Consider the following 16,217-nt stretch of genomic DNA (forward strand, 5'->3'; position numbering starts at 1 on the left):
TTTTCTGCAGTCTTACCCAATTAAAGTATGTTCAGTTTTCTATTCTTCTTGCCAAAGTGCAGAAACTCACATTTTCCCATATTATATTCAATTTAGAGGTTTAGAGAGAATGAGAATTGCAATTAAGTAAGGAGTTATTCTGAAAGGGAAATGAAGTGGAACAAAGTTTGGTGAAGAAGAATGAATTTGGCAGCCAAAAAACTGTGAAAATTAACTATGCAGTAATGTGGTAAGGGTTGAAGTCTAGTTCAATGGTGGTAGGATGTTGGGGGTTAACACTTTACTTAATTGATAGGGGAGATGAATGATGGCTGTGTGTTGGGGAGGGATGTGAGGGTGTTGTGTTTCAAGTAAAAGATCTGGCTCAGTGAGAAGAATGTGAAAGGCCAAAATCAGACAAAAATAAACATTTTACAGGTGAAATCCTCCTGAGGTGGCAAAAGTAGGAATGAGTTCTGCCTGCCAAAACCTCCCCCCAACCTCCCACCCCCTTACCCACAACTCCTAGGTGAGGAAGAGAAAGAAAAATCTCATGTCAGACTGATCACTACTTTCCTGATTACCTTTGTAATCCAAACTATTTCAAAATGAACAGATGCTAACTATTGTAACTGTAATTGCTCGTTGAAAAAGTCAACTTCTATAATTCTGTAAATTTTTAGCAAATGCTTTTTAATGCTGTATGTTAAGAATTGATGACATATGTCAATAGGTAATGGCATGCTCTTTTACAGAGTGCAAATTTCCCTGCACCAATGGCAACTGTTCGAAATTTGGAAACTTGATTTGCAACCAACTAAATGATTGTGGAGATAATAATGATGAAGAAAACTGCCCACTAGTAACTGAGCATCCACCTCCAACAATCTTTAACTGTAAGTGTTGAATTTCGCTCCTTTTGTATATTACCACCATAACTCTTGCAGACTAAGAGTGGATTTTGTTTTTACTGTCACTCATATTACTTTGCTAGAACATGGCAAAAGGTATGCAATATTACCTGAGGCTTTTAATGAATTTATTTTGAGATTTGTACATTGGCTGCATTTGTGGATATTACATTGGTGCTTTGAATTAAGTGTAGTGTTTTTGAAATGCTGGAAGTAACAATTAAATTTGAATTGTCATTTGGACAGTCAAATAAATTTGTTCCTGATCTTGACATAGTGGCAAAAAGTGCATTTTTGCTGATGGAAATATGAATTACTCTCAACTCTTTTTGTTCTTGAAATTCATATAAAACCTATGTTTTACTTTTGATATTGAAGTTGACAACTACAATTTATCTGGCTAAAATTCAAAAGAATTTAACCTAGATAATGACCTAATTTGAAGCAACTTTCCTGATTCAAAGTGAAACAATCTTTATATAGAGTTCTGGAAAATGATTTTCTGCTTATAAACATGCGGCATGATGAGAGAAAGCTTGCAATCACACAACACCAGTCCAATAAGTTTATTTGAAAACACAAGCTTTTGGAGCTTTGCTCCTTCTTCAAGTGCTAGCACACAAGCTGCCCATCCTGGAGCACTGACCCTCTTGCTCCATCAGTCACTTGATCATGCAGCCTCTGCAAGATTCCGCAGATGATTGCCATGCTAACAGGTGCTTAGAAAGCTCATGTTTTCAAATAAACCTGTTGGACTATAACCTGGTGTCGTGTGATTTTTGACCTTGACCAACCCAGTCCAATACCAGCACTTCCACATCACTAGAAAAAGTTTGATAGATATACTCATGTGTGGTTAAAGAGCATAATGCTCAAAAGCAAAAACATTCATGCATGCTGAATATTGTGTGCAAGAGATATTATCATATATTTACTGCAATATAATCATGCAGCAAAGAGGTAGACCATATTGTCCAACATGCTCTCCATGACCTTTCTCTTGTCACTCTCCCACTTGGTTCATCAGAGTTAAATGTTCCAAATGGGTTGAAAGCAAATGCCTAAACCCAGAACATTTATGATTGGTAATGCTTTGTTAATTGTTTCTGAAATAACTTCACAGAGGTTGGTATGCCATCATATTCTATGAGGTCCATCTAGCTGATCTCATTACAATCACTATTGTGTATTCTAATTAATCATGTGTCATAGGAACAAGAGTAGGCATTAAACCCCTTAAGCCCGTTGTGCCATTCGATGATATTATGGCTGATTTGTGGCCTATGTCTCCATACTTGATTTTGGCCCATATACCTTGATCATTTTGTTTAACAAAAATTTGTTTATCTCAGAATTAAAATTAACTACAATATCCACTGCCCTTTGTGGAAGCATTCCAAATGCCTACCACCCTTCGTGTGTGAAAGTATTTTCTAAGAATGCTCCTGAATGGTCTGGCCCCAATTTTTAGACTAAGCCACCAATTCTAGAATCTCCAATCAGTGGAAATAGTTTATCTTTATCTATCCTCACTTTTCTTTATTAATATCTTGAAGACTTTGATCAGCTCACTCTTAACTTTCTAAAATTCAGAAAAAACGTGCCTAATTTATATTATCTCTCCTCATAAATTAAGTCCAAGTATCATTCTTGTAAACCTATGTTGTTCTGTCTTCAGGGCCAATATGCCCTTCCTAAGGTTTGTGGCCCAGATCTGCTGTCATTACTCCAAGTGGGGTCTAACCATAGTTTTGTGTAACTACCACATAACCTCTGAAGTCTTATATTCCAGTCCTCAGATATAAAAGCCAGCATTTTGTTAATTTCTTGACTACTCCTTTCTCTCAAATCATTTTGTGATCTTTATATATGAACCCTCATTTTCACATCCTGTCAACCGAATGGAAATCTTATGACACTATTTATTCTGTCATAGCTGTAAATTTCCTTAAAGAGCTTTATCAGGCGAATTCTGCACTTCAGTTAAAAAAAAACTCTTTATCCTGAAGTCTCTCTCCATAATTGTAACCATCTAAAGCCATTAATGAAATTATGTGACAGGAATATGTAGATGTTCCATTACTTTATGCGGATAGCACAACAATAATACTTTCATAGTAATAGAAGCAGGAGTAGGCTATTTGGCCCATCGAGCCTGATCTGCCATTCATTAAGATCATGGATGATCTATCCATTGTCTCAGTTCCTCCTACCAGCATTATCCCCATAACCCTTAATTCCCCTGTCATGCAAAAACCCATCCAACTGTGTCTTGAATATATTTAATGAAGCTGTGTCTACTGCTTCCTTGGGCATAATGAATATTTTGGGGAAAATTTGGCAACATTTGGGGATAGCTAATACATTTTTGGTATAGGTATTGATCATGAATCCCAAATTCAAATCGAACAATTTACCTATCTGTGTTCAAAGAGTAGAATGAATATGATTCCTACTTAGAAAAATATTTTTTTCAGTTAGGCATTCATTCTAACTTGACATTCAATGAATATCCAGCTGGGATGAAGTTTGCATTAATCCCTGCTTTGCAGTTCCTGCCTAAAAGTGCCGCACTAAGAGGTTATTTATATTTTGGTCATAAGTTAACTTACTTTATTAAATGTCAAAGAATCGTTTGAATTTCATAGAATTCCTACACTGCAGAAAGAGGCCATTCAGCCCATCGAGTCTGCACTAACCAACCAAAAAACATCCCATTCTAGACCCAGTCCATCCACCCCATTCCCAAACCCCAGTTTTTCATTGCTAGTCTACCTAGCCTAAACATCCCTGGACACTACAGAACAATTTAGCATGGCCAATTCACCTATGCTGCACATCTTTTGGACAGTGGGAGGAAACCGGAGAACCTGACAGAAACACATGCAAACATGGAGAGAATGTGCAAATTCCATACAGTCACCGAAGGCTGGAATTGAACCTGGATCCTTGGCTCTATGAGGCAACAGCACTAGCGACTGAACTGAATTTTAGGAGAATGCACATTTTGACTCAAGTGCATTTTATTTTCTTGCTTAGTTAATTTTATTTATCCAACATGTTTAATTTATCTAAGGATTTTGCTTGGACTTTAGAAATCAAGGGCATCATCTTGACTAGATCAGAAATCAGGATTTTGCAGCATTAAATTTGATGCTCTTTTAAGAGCATGCACTTGAATAATACGGTATTCTTGTTCCACTTCTTGCATATCAGGAAAGCATACAACCTTCACATGCAAAGAACAAGGACAAGTTAGAGTCATACAGCAAGGAATCAGACCCTTTCGTTCAACCAGTCCATGTCAACCATAATCCTGGACTAAAATAGTCTCACCTGCCTGCTCTTGGCCCATTTCCCTTCAAGCATTTCTTATTCATGTACTTATCCAAATGTCTTTTAAATGTTATAATTTTACCAACATCCATCAATTCCTCCGAAAGTTCAGTCCACACATGAACCACACTCTGTGTAAAAGAAAATTACTCCTCATGTCTTTTTTAAATCTTTCTCTTCTCACCTTAATGTATGCCCTCTATTCTTGAAATCTCCCATCCTAGGGAAAAATACTCTGCCATTCATCTTATCTATATCCCTCATGATTTTACAAACCATTATAAGGTCACTTCTCAACCTCCAGTGAAACAAGTCCCAGTCGATCCAGCCTCGCCTTATGACTCAAATCCTCCACTCCCGGCAACATCCTAGTAAATATCTTCTCAACCCTCTCCAGATTAATAATATCTTTCCTATAGTAGGGAGACCAGAACGGGACGCATTACTCCAGAAGAGGCCTGACCAATATCCTGTACAACCTCATTATAACAACCCAACTCCTACACTCAAAAGTCTAAGCAATGAAGGAGCATGCTTAAATGTCTTCACAACCACCCTATTTATTTGTGATGCAAACTTCAAAGAATTATGTACCTGAGACCTTAGGTCTCTCTGTTCTACAGCACTACCCACCATTACTCTCCATCTCTTGCCGTTAAGCCAATTTTATATTCAGTTGGCTAAAACTTGTGTCACCAGAAATTCATCAGCTTCTGTCAATTGATATCCACAAATATATATTTTGATTCCATTTCATTTTGTTTATTGCATTTTTATCACCTGCGCTGTCACTTTTAATGGTGACACTTCCTGATAACAGTCCTAGCTTCTGTTGATAATTTTGTCTTCCTGTTTCAGATTTTTTTATCATTGTGAGTAGCAACATTGTATATGTGCTCATGAGTATTTTGTCTTCTCTATACCTAGCAAGGCTAAGTTAAAGAGTAAGTTTAATCTCATTAGTAATATTGATCAAAGGAATTCTTTGTAAACAGTTTTGACACTGCTATATGTTGTGACCAAGTGAAATCATGCTGTGATGCTTCCACACTGTAGGTGCGTATAAGTCATTTGAAACCCGAACTGTTAAGAAGAAACAATCAGTACAACAGAGCTGGAGGACATGAACCAAGTAACCACAGGAATATATTAAAAATTAACTGTTTTTGGAGGAATTTTTGCTAAAGAGACAAACTTGGGGAGGATTACACCTTTTCATAAGTCAACTTCACTTCTAATGGGAAAAGGGGCTTTTTTAATGTTAATATGCATGGTAATTGTACATACTTTATTAGGTGCTGTATTAATGTTCAGTTGCAAAAACTACTGTTTTGAGCAAAGCAGTTTTTAAAATGCAAAAAATTACCTGCAAGCATCATTACCTAGTCCCAATTTCCTGCTCTTCCCCATATCCTTGCACACCATTTCTATCCAGATAATCATCAATGCCATTTTGAATGCTGCAACTGAACCTGCCTCCATCATGCTTCCAGGTAGTGCATTTCATACCCTAATAAGTAACTGAATGAAAAAGTTTATTTTTTCTCACGTCACCCTTGCTTCATTTGTAAGCACTTCAAATCTATGCTTTCTCATTTTTGTTACTTTCATGGGTGGAAACAGCTTTTCCTTAAGTACTCTATCTAGCCCTCTTGTGATTTCTTCTCTGTCTTCTCTCCAAGGGAAACAATCCCAAATGCTTCAATTTATTCTCATAGCTGAAATTTCTCATTCCTGCAGCCATTCTTATAAATCGCTTCTGCACTCTTTCCCTGGTGCATTCACATCTTTCTTGTAACGTGGCACCTACAATTATGTGGAATACTCCAGCTGATATCTAACAAGTCCAACATCAGTTCTTTCTCTTGTACTTTATGCCCCATTAATAAAAGCAAGGGCATTGTATGCTTTATTAACTGCTCTCTCCACCTGTCCTGCCTCCATCAATGATCAATGATCTGTACATGTGTACATCTGGGTCCCTCCTGCACTCCAGTTAGAAATGCACACCTATTTTATGTTTATTTCAATGTTCTTCTCAGTAAAATCTCCTATATCTCTGTATTGAACCTCAGCAGTCACCATTATGCCCACTCCACCAACTTGTCAGTGTCCTTTTGAACTTCTACATAGTCCCCTTCATAGTTTACAATTCTTCCAAATTTCATGTCATCTGCAAATTTTGAAATTGTCCCCTGCGTACCAAAATCCAGCTCATTGATGTATATCAAGAAACACAAGGATGCCAAGATCGACCCATGGAGAACTCCACTTGAAGCCTTCTGCCAAAAAGTATTAATTGGCCATTATGTTCTGTTTCCTAATTCTCAGCCAATTTTGTATTCATGTTGTTACTGTCACTTTTATAGCGTGCACTATAACTTTCCTCAAATCTGTTCTGTGACACTGTATCAAATGCCTCCTGGAAATCCACATAGACCATATTGATAGTATTAACTTCATTGAGCCTTTCAATTACTTCTTCATTAAAAAAAAACTCTAGGAAGTTTATGGAACATGATTTCCCCTTTCGAAGTCTATGCTGACTCTTCCTAATCAACTACTGTTTTTCCATATGACTACTAATTCAATCCCAAATTTTGTTTTGATAAGCTTCCCCACACCAAAGTTAAACTCATTCGTTTATAATTGCTGGAAATGCCCTTACAGCCTTGCTTGAATAATGTCATTATGTTTGTAGTTCTCCATTCTTCTGGTATCTTACCGGGTTCAGGGAAGACTGAAAGATTATAGCCAATGCCCCCCCCCACCACTTCTACCCTTGCTTCAAAATGGGATGGACTAGCATTTGAACTTTGAGCAACAGTACTAAAACAGATCATCTAAATATTGCCATTTGTGGGACTATCATGTGTGCAAGCCTGGGTTTCCAGACTTCAAAACTATGTTTATGAGCTAGAAAACATTTATGAAGATCCCGTAATCTGTGAAAATTGCTATATATATTTGATTCATTTTGTTCTGAGTATGAATTGGAGAGACATTAGAGGCAATATTCTGGGAACCTGAATACAAATCCAATTAGGGCAGATTGTCAAATTTGAATTCAAGAAAAATCTATAATTAAGAGTCTAATTATGTCCATTAAAACCATTGTCAATTTTTTGGGAAAAACCCATTTGATTCCTTCAGGGAAGGAAATCTGTCATCCTGTTCTGGCCTACGTGGCTCCAGACCCACAGCAATGTGGTTAGCTCTTAACTGACTTCTGGGCAAATAGGAATGGACAATAAGTGCTGAACTAACCATTCATTCTCACATCCCATGAATGAATAAAACAAAATCATGGCCCACTTTTATTGGATATTTGAGAATCATTTGGAATGGTTCTTCCCATTCCCACACCATTCCACAAGGATCTATCCTGGGTCCCCTCCTAAATCTGATTACATGTTGTTCCTTAACCACATCATCAACAAGAACAGAAGTTTTCACATGTACACTGACAAAACCCAGTTCTTCCACAATATTAGTTCTCTTGATTTCTGCATTGCCAAATTATGACACTGTTTATCTGACCTGCAGTACTGGATGAAATTGAATATCGGGAACCATTGTTTTCTGTTTTGGTTTAAATCTGCACCCCCCCCCACCTCACCATTCCTTATCCCTGTGTAGTCACTACGATCATCTCTTTCCATTTCTGTGACAAAGTGGGAGGCATTTCTCTAGTGGTATTATCACTAGACTACTAATCCAGAGAGCCAGGTAATGTTCTGAGGACCCAGGTTCAAATTCCATTGCAGTAGATGATGAAATTTGAATTCAATAAAAAACAAATCCAAAATTAAGATTCTAATGATGACAATCAATGCTTTATTGGTTGTCGGAAAAACCCATCTGGTTCACTTAGTGAACTTAATGCTCTTTAGGGAAGGAAACTGCCATCCTTACCAGGTCTGGTCTACGTGTGACTCCAGACCCACACCAATGTGGTTGACTTTTAACTGCCCTCTGGGCAATTAGGGATGGGCAATAAATGCTAGCCCAGACAGCAACACATTCATCCCTTGAATGAATAGTAAAAATAACCTGACTTCACTCCTGCCTCAGCTCATTCCGAACCATCATTCAAACCAAGCTTTGTTCACCTATTACCTTTGTACTTGCTGGCCTATATTCTCCTGGTGCAAGATGGTGATGGAGGAGGACACACCAGCCCTACTCCACCTGATGTTCTTCCTCCTCTTTTCTGATTTTTCTTCCCTTTTTGTTCCTCTTGGTGCATTTTTCCTTCTCCTCCTTTCTTTACCTCTTTTTGAGTCCTTGGCGTCCGGAGTGCGACAATTCCCAGCCTCCAGTGAGTGACGATTCCCAGTGTTGCACAGCGGGTTCCCAGCCTGATGTAGCAACGTCCCAGTATGGCAAACTCCTGGCCTCCTGCAACTGCCTCCCAACGTAGCGTGTTGACCTTCTATATTAGTCTCCTGGCGTGACATGTCACCAGAGCAGTGTGTAGCCAGGGCCCGGTGTGGATTGGAAGCTAGGTCGCAGCATAGTCTGTTGTACTGAACTTTTATTTCTGTAATGCTGGACATTTTATTTCTCTGTTGTCTAAGATCTTTTAACTAAATAAGCTGTCTCTAGGTACTTTTGAATCTAAGTCGGCACTGTAATTGGCAACGTGTAAACCTTTCATTATACTTATTCAGTATATGTGATAGTAAAGACTTTTGTATTCTATTCTTCTATATTGGATCCCAATTTGCAATATCTAAATTTTAAAGAATTCAGTCTTATGTTTGAATTCCTCTATGGTTTTGTATTAATCTAATTTCTGCCAGTTCCAATGCCTGTATGCATTCCTCCAGTTGTGGTCTCTTGAATATTCTTCACCGTGATTCTCATCTACTCTAATTCCCTCCCTTAAGATTCTGTGCAGCCCTTGTGTTCCTTAGGATTCTCCATAAAACCAAGTGTTTAATGCTTGCCTTAATAACGCCTTTCGGCCCTGTGCCAAATCTTCGATACTGCTCTTGTAAACTGCTGTTGGATGTTTTGCAGTATCAAATATACTAGATAACTGCATAACAAATATATGTATTTTTGTCTTTGCACACCTAACTTCCAAGTAGAATCTTCCAAAAGCAATCATTTTAGTCTCAAGAGTTTCTTTGCACCAGAATGATTTCAACCTTCCTGAAGCCTGCTTGCAAGATATACAAAACATCTAATTATAAGAGAAGCAACTCCAACAATTTAGTTGCCAAATTGTATCTACATTTTCTGATTCAGTTAAGAAGGATGAATGGGTATGCCCATGGCAGGCATCAAAAGATCTCTCTGCTCCAGTATGAGTATCGTATACTGCCTTATCCTACCACTTTCATTGTGGAGCCAAGTGTTTCCCGGCAATATATGAAACTGACAGTATACATAGATCTCTAGACTGACCTTTAAAACCAAAAGATGTGAGAACCGCATCATGAAAAGCTCACAATATTATCATCCTGAGGCTTATCATTGACCATAAATTGAATTTGACCAGCCTTATATATGCATTGTGGCTACAAGAACAGTTTAGAAGCTGGAAATTTGACTGATAGTGACAGCAGTGTGTAATGATAACATAAAATTACAAAGGGATACCGACAGACTAGATGAATGGACAAAATTATGATGAATGGAATGCTGGCTTTTAGAGGACTGGAGTACAAGGACGCAGACGTTACACTGCAGATATCCAAAACCCTAGTGAGACTCCATATATGTGAATAGATTTAGGCACCATCTCTTTTGAAGGATATATTAGCATAGGAGAGAGTATAACATAGGTGGTGAAGCTGTGGAATTCACTGCCACAGAAGGCTGTGGAGGCCAGGCCATTGAGAATATTTAGGACTGAGATAGATAGGTTCTTGATTGTCAAGGGGATCAAGGGTTACAGGGAGAAAGCAGGAGAAAGGGGTTGACAAACTTATCAGCCATAATTGAATGGCAGAGCAGATTCGATGAGCTGACTGGTCTAATTTCCGCTCTTATATTTCATTGACTTATGGACGTCTTCAAGGTAATTATAGGAAATGACAGGGTAGAAAAGTTAAAATATTTCCATTGGTTGAAGATTTGAGAACTAGGGTTATTATTTAAAAATTGGGTTCAGACCATTCAGCAGAGATGTTCGGAAGCATGTCTGCCCACAAAAGATAGTAGACGTTTGGAATCCTCTTCCACAAATGATAGTAGATACAGGATCAGTTGTTAATTTTAAATCTGAGATAGATAATTTTTTGTTAAATAAAGGGATATGGGCTAAAGCAGATTTATGGAGTTAGGCTACAGAGCAGCCATGATTTTATTGAATGAAATCTACTTACAGGTTTGAGGGGCTGAAAGGCTTACACATGCTCTTATATTCCTGTAATGTCTTTTAACAGCATCTTCCAAATCTGCAACCCACCTGAACTGTGATCTCCCTCCTGTAGATTGTGATCAACTGGTCAACTACAAAGTTTCTGACAGTCAATCGCAGTCTCAGTTAATCAAACACTGCCTGCATTCTTACATTGTCATGCCACTGCAAAACTTCCAGTTAAGGAAGCCAGTGCTATGCATCAAGGTGAGGAAAAAATAATGGAGAAAGCAGTTGTGCCCCACATCCAGTATCTGAGCAATGGAAGCTGACCCAGATCTCCAGAAACAAACCTCAACCACAAAAGTGACTTCCCCTGCCTCCAAAATCAAAAGCAGCCAATAACATTCTAGATGATCAGGATTTGTAGATCCAGGGGTTCACTTGCAGCATGACTATTGGCAGACTGATGTCACAAACCACAAAGCAAAATGAGTGCAGGGGAAGGCAGCATTTAAAACTCACATTTGGCTGCAAGTGCAGAATTTATGCTTGAGTTCAACCAGTTTTAAAACTTGTTAACAAAAACCTTTACATGTAGTTGTTTATCATTTGTGACTTACTGCTCTAACCCCTCTCAGTTGTGAATGAATAATTAGTGCTACCTTGATTTCTTTTTAGCTAAAAATACATCCCTCGCTAGTGATCAAACAGAAATCAAAAATGTACCGCTTCCATGCAAAATGGGAAAACAAATTTCTGTTCAAAACAGTAGAAGTTTTACTTATTTATCACCCAAGTATGTCAATAAGTAAAAAGGGAAATTTGGCATAACAAACTGCACAATTATGCACAGTAAATTCAAGAATAGATTTCCCTTGAACACCGTATTTCAGACAAAGAAAGTTGATCAACCAAAAGCCATTTTAAAAGCTCACCTTTTTTTTTATAAACAAGCAGCAGAAGGTAAGGCCTGTATTGAAGCATAATTTTACATTTGCCATCTTCTGGCCAAACACAAGAAATAATTCTTAAGTGGTGGCAATGACTTTGGCTGCTGACTCTTTATCCAAAGCTTTAAAAACAAAGAAGAAATAATAACGACAATCTAGAGCATGTCCATAGTAGCAAGATGAGTGGAATCTTTATCAACAGACATTTTTGAGCAACTAGCAGGAATTGAAGGACTGAGAATGCTTCTCACTACAGTTCAATGAATTCATCAAAATGACTGGCACAACCAGCTGATTATTTTTGTGTGTATGGTTTTTAAAGATGCATCAACTAAAGAGGATCTTCTCAACCTTCTGTCTCTTAGAGACCACAAGAAACTAGAATATCTACAATAAATTCAAAAGATTTGTGCTTGAGAAAAACATTCCAATCAAGAAACTGATTTCTGTTACAGCTGATAATGCACCAGCTATGATTGCTGCAAATGTGAGCTTTGTTGTATTTTGAAGAAGTAATCCTAATTTCCCCTCATTTGTCAATTACTGTGGACTTTTCTCATGTAATAAAAGTTGTTATGATTGCAAACTTGGTTCAAGAAAGAATCCTTCAGCTTCACTCATTTAAGCCCTTTCTTAATCAACTTGAGGTTGGCTATGGTGAAATAATCTTTCCTGCTGAAGTGACATGGTTAATCCCTGGTAAATTGTCCTGAAAAGATTTTTAGATAATCAACAAAATAAAGAAGGAGAAATTCAACTTTGATGGTATACTTACAAGTAATACCAAGGCGGACAGCAAGATCATCTTTCAAGATATGAAAAGAACGAACCCTAAGTGAACATAGGCCCCTTAGAGAATGAGGGTGAGGAAATAATGATAGGGAACAAGAAAATGACAGAGGAGTTGAAGAAAAACTTAGCATCAGACGTCATAGTAGAAGGCACAAATAGCATTCCAAAATTGTTAAATATTCGACAGGCAAAAGGAGGTGGCAAAATAAATACAATAACTATCACTGGAGAAAACATACCAAGGATGAAGACTGATAACTCCCCAGGACCTGATGGGGCACATCCTATAATATTAAAAGAAGTAGCCACAGAGATAGTGGATGCAATGGTAGAGATGTTTTCCAGGAATCCTGAGATTCTTAAAAGTCTCAGAGGATTAGAAAATTGCTAATGTAGGACCTTTATTTGAAAAGGGAAATTTACAAACAAAATGTAACTCTAGACCAGTTAGCTTAACATCTCTTATTGGGAAAATGCTAGAGAATATTGTAAAGGATGTAATAACATGCATAATATGATTAAACAGTATCATGGCTTCATGGATATAATGCCTGACTGATATATTAGAATTCTCTAAAGATGTAACAAGCAGGATAGATAATACATTTGGATGTAATATATTTGGATTTTCACAAAGTGTTTGACAAGGTGCCAGACATTAGGCTGCTTAATAAGAAAAAAGCCTATGGTGTTGGAGGTTGTATATACTACCTTTTAGCGAGGAATAGAAGATAGAGATGGGATAAATGGCATTTTCAGGACGGCAACCAATAACTAGGCATCATTGCTAGGCTATAGTAATTTACAAAATATATAAGTGACTTGGATGAGAAAATTGCATGTGCTATAGCCAAGTTTGTGGATACTACAAAATAGATGTGAAGGTAAGTGGTGACACAGAGTCTGCAGAGGAATAGATACAGATTATATGAGTGGGCAAACTTCAGTAGATGGAATAATAATGGGGGAAATGTCAGATCATGCACTTTGGCAGGAAGAATAGAGGATCTGAAAGACTGTGGAAAGCTACAGAAGAGAGAGACTTCAGAGTCCTCACCCATGGTTCACAGAAAGCTAGCATCCAAGGTCAGTGGATATTAGGGATGACAAGTGGAATGTTGGCCTTTATATCAAAAGTAATTGAATATAAAACTATAAGCCATTAGTCAAACTGCACCTAGAATAACGGGAACAATTTAGGGCCCCTTATCTAAGGAAAAATATACTGACATTGGAGCCGGTCCGTAGAATGTTCACTCAGCCAGGTTTGGAGGAGAGTTTGAATATATTAGGCCTGTATCCATTGGAATATGGAAGAATGATAGTTGACCTTATTGAAAATGTAGAAGATTCTTAGAGCACTTGACAAGGTAAATGGGGATGGTTGTTTCCCTTTGTGTGAGTCTAGTACCAGGTGGCATAGTTTCACAACAGGGTTCCAAATTTAAAACAGATGAGGATGAATTTGTTCTCTGAGGTTTGTGACATTGTCAAAATCTTTATTACAGAGGGCTTGAAGGCTGAGATAGATTTTTAATAAGTAAGGGAGTCAAGGGCCATGGGGAAATGGCAGAAATATGCAGTTGAAGATTATCAGACATTGAATCTGCTCCACCATTCAATAAACAAAGGGCTGAATGGCCTACTTCTGCTTCTCTATACTAAGATCTTATCCATTTGAAGGACTGTATATGGCTAGCAGTCTCCAAGTACAACAGAGATTGACCGATAATTAAAGGCAGATACATTAGAAACTTTTAAGCAGCATTTAGACAGACACATTAAACAGGCAGGGAATAGAGGGATATGAAAAATGCTCAATTGATGAGGATAATTTAGAATGACATCATGGTCAGAAGAGATATGGTGGGCCAAAGGACTTGTTCCTATGCTGTACTGTTCAATATTCGATGTAATGTGAAGTCTTAGGGCTCAGACTGATACTCTGTGAGTAGGGGATGCAATGAATAATTACATGCACTTAGACTTAGATTTATATACCGCTTAGATTTATATAGCGCTGAAAATAAACTGTTCTACATTTTCTTAGGAGTGAATCCTGGGTTGCACTTAAATTCAAATAGTGTTCTTGTGCTTAAAAGGTTTGGAGGCTTTGCTGTGAGGATGAATACTTGCAAATCTCCATCAAGCCAATGCACCACCCTGACTTGGAACAACATCACCATCACTGGGTCAAAGTCCTGTCACTCCTTTCCTAACAGCACTTTTGGTTGTACCTAGGCTATTCAAACTGCAGCAGTTGAAGAACACTGCCATACCAACACCTTCCCAATGGCAATTAGAGATGTGCCTTCAATGCTGGCTGAGCCAGCAATGTCTGTATGCCTTGAAATAATCAATTTAAAAATCATTCCAGATAGTTTCAGTTTGCACTTGCTGCTGTGATAGCATTGTGACACTGTTTCCTATTAACCAGGCATCCAACTGACCACAAAATAGTAAATGTATAAGCACATTTTCTCAATTGTGCTGTGTAACAAATCCTCTTAAGCAACGTTTCATCTAATCTTCATTTCATGTGCTTAAAATTGATACAAAAGCTTTTGTGCAAGCCATGGACAAGTCCCTTCCTGTATTTTATCAAGTATGTCCTGGCTGTATTAAAATAAAATGAAGGGACCCCACAAATTTCAACAAATTGTCTGCGTACTCCAAACAAATTCCAGACAATGTTGCCCATGGCATGATTCATTGTAAGACTTGGTGTAGAAACTAGGTTATGTTAGTTTAATTCTTGATAAATTCACTAGAAGGTTGAGGGTTCAAGCCCATTTCCAACAGTTTGTCGAATAATCAATGTTAGCATTCCAGAAGGACACTTGAACTGTTGAACAATGAGATGTTAAACTGAAGTCTCTGCTCACATGGGAAGGTAATAGATCTCTTAAAATATTTTGAAGAAGAACAGGGGATATTTCCCTCCATGTCCTGACCAATATTTATTCCTCATTTAACAAAAGGGCACAACAATGATATCAACCTGACAATTGCCCTGTTATATTCTGTACACAAAAACAGGTCAAATTCAACCCAAGAAATTACCAAACCATTAGTCTACTGTCAATCATCAGTAACGTGATGAAAGATGCCATCAGCTGTGCTATCCAGCAGCATCTATTTAGCAACTGATGCCCAGTTTGCATACTACCTTAACATCATCACAGCCTTGGTTCAAACCTAAACTAGAAACACAAGCTATTTCTTTCTTTATTTCATATAAAGAATATACTTAATATTTTCTCAGTTGCTTATTTCACTTTCAATACTGGGATAGGACATTTTTTTAAAGCTGGAAGAGATAGCTGAATAAGTTCGGTTGCATTCTGCTTCAAAAAAGCTGAAATTTATCAACTTCATTAAATATTTAGTAGCCTAGTGCGGATGTTAATGAAATAGATGATGCTTTTTCAAGAGCTTTAACAATGATAGTAATTTTCAGCGTGGGATTACTGACAGGAACACCAAAAGCCTTTGAATTCTAATAGTGTTTTGTCATCATCCTGACTGAACAAGGCAAAAGGATTATGAATACTGTCTAGACAGACTGTGCCCTTGTGAAATGGTGGTCTCTGAGGGCATATGTTGGTTGAGATAACTGGAAAAGTAAGGACATTTTGTTTTATAATCAAATACCAATCAATGTAGATATTTAGACTCTAGAAAATGCCCTCTGTTTCATAAAAGAAGTCAATAGTCATTGCAGTTTGAAATTTTGTATTATTTAGTTCTGGGGTAGAGATATAAGTGTGATAACTTTATTGACTTTGACTGTAATTTGTGTAATCTACAGATTGATCAAGTTCTTTCTGGTAACAATGCTGATTGTGGCTATTCAGGAATGTACCCTTCCACCCCGTGAAACCTGGTGACAAACAGAGAGCTTCCAGAACAAGACCTGAACATGAGGTTTTG

General features: G+C 37.7%; 1 protein-coding gene across 6 annotated transcripts in view; it reads left to right on the forward strand.

The window, feature by feature from the left end:
- Window positions 1–16,217, forward strand: part of LOC140476899 (low-density lipoprotein receptor class A domain-containing protein 4-like) — a 248,149-nt gene that overhangs the window by 116,585 nt on the left and 115,347 nt on the right. For all 6 annotated transcript variants that reach the window (XM_072569805.1, XM_072569804.1, XM_072569803.1 and 3 more), the window contains one exon: window positions 735–875. In XM_072569805.1, coding sequence (XP_072425906.1) covers window positions 735–875 — 141 coding nt within the window. The remainder of the gene's footprint in view (window positions 1–734; window positions 876–16,217) is intronic.

This window comes from Chiloscyllium punctatum, chromosome 5 (genome assembly GCF_047496795.1).
Source record: "Chiloscyllium punctatum isolate Juve2018m chromosome 5, sChiPun1.3, whole genome shotgun sequence".
Classification (NCBI taxonomy): Eukaryota; Metazoa; Chordata; class Chondrichthyes; order Orectolobiformes; family Hemiscylliidae; genus Chiloscyllium; species Chiloscyllium punctatum.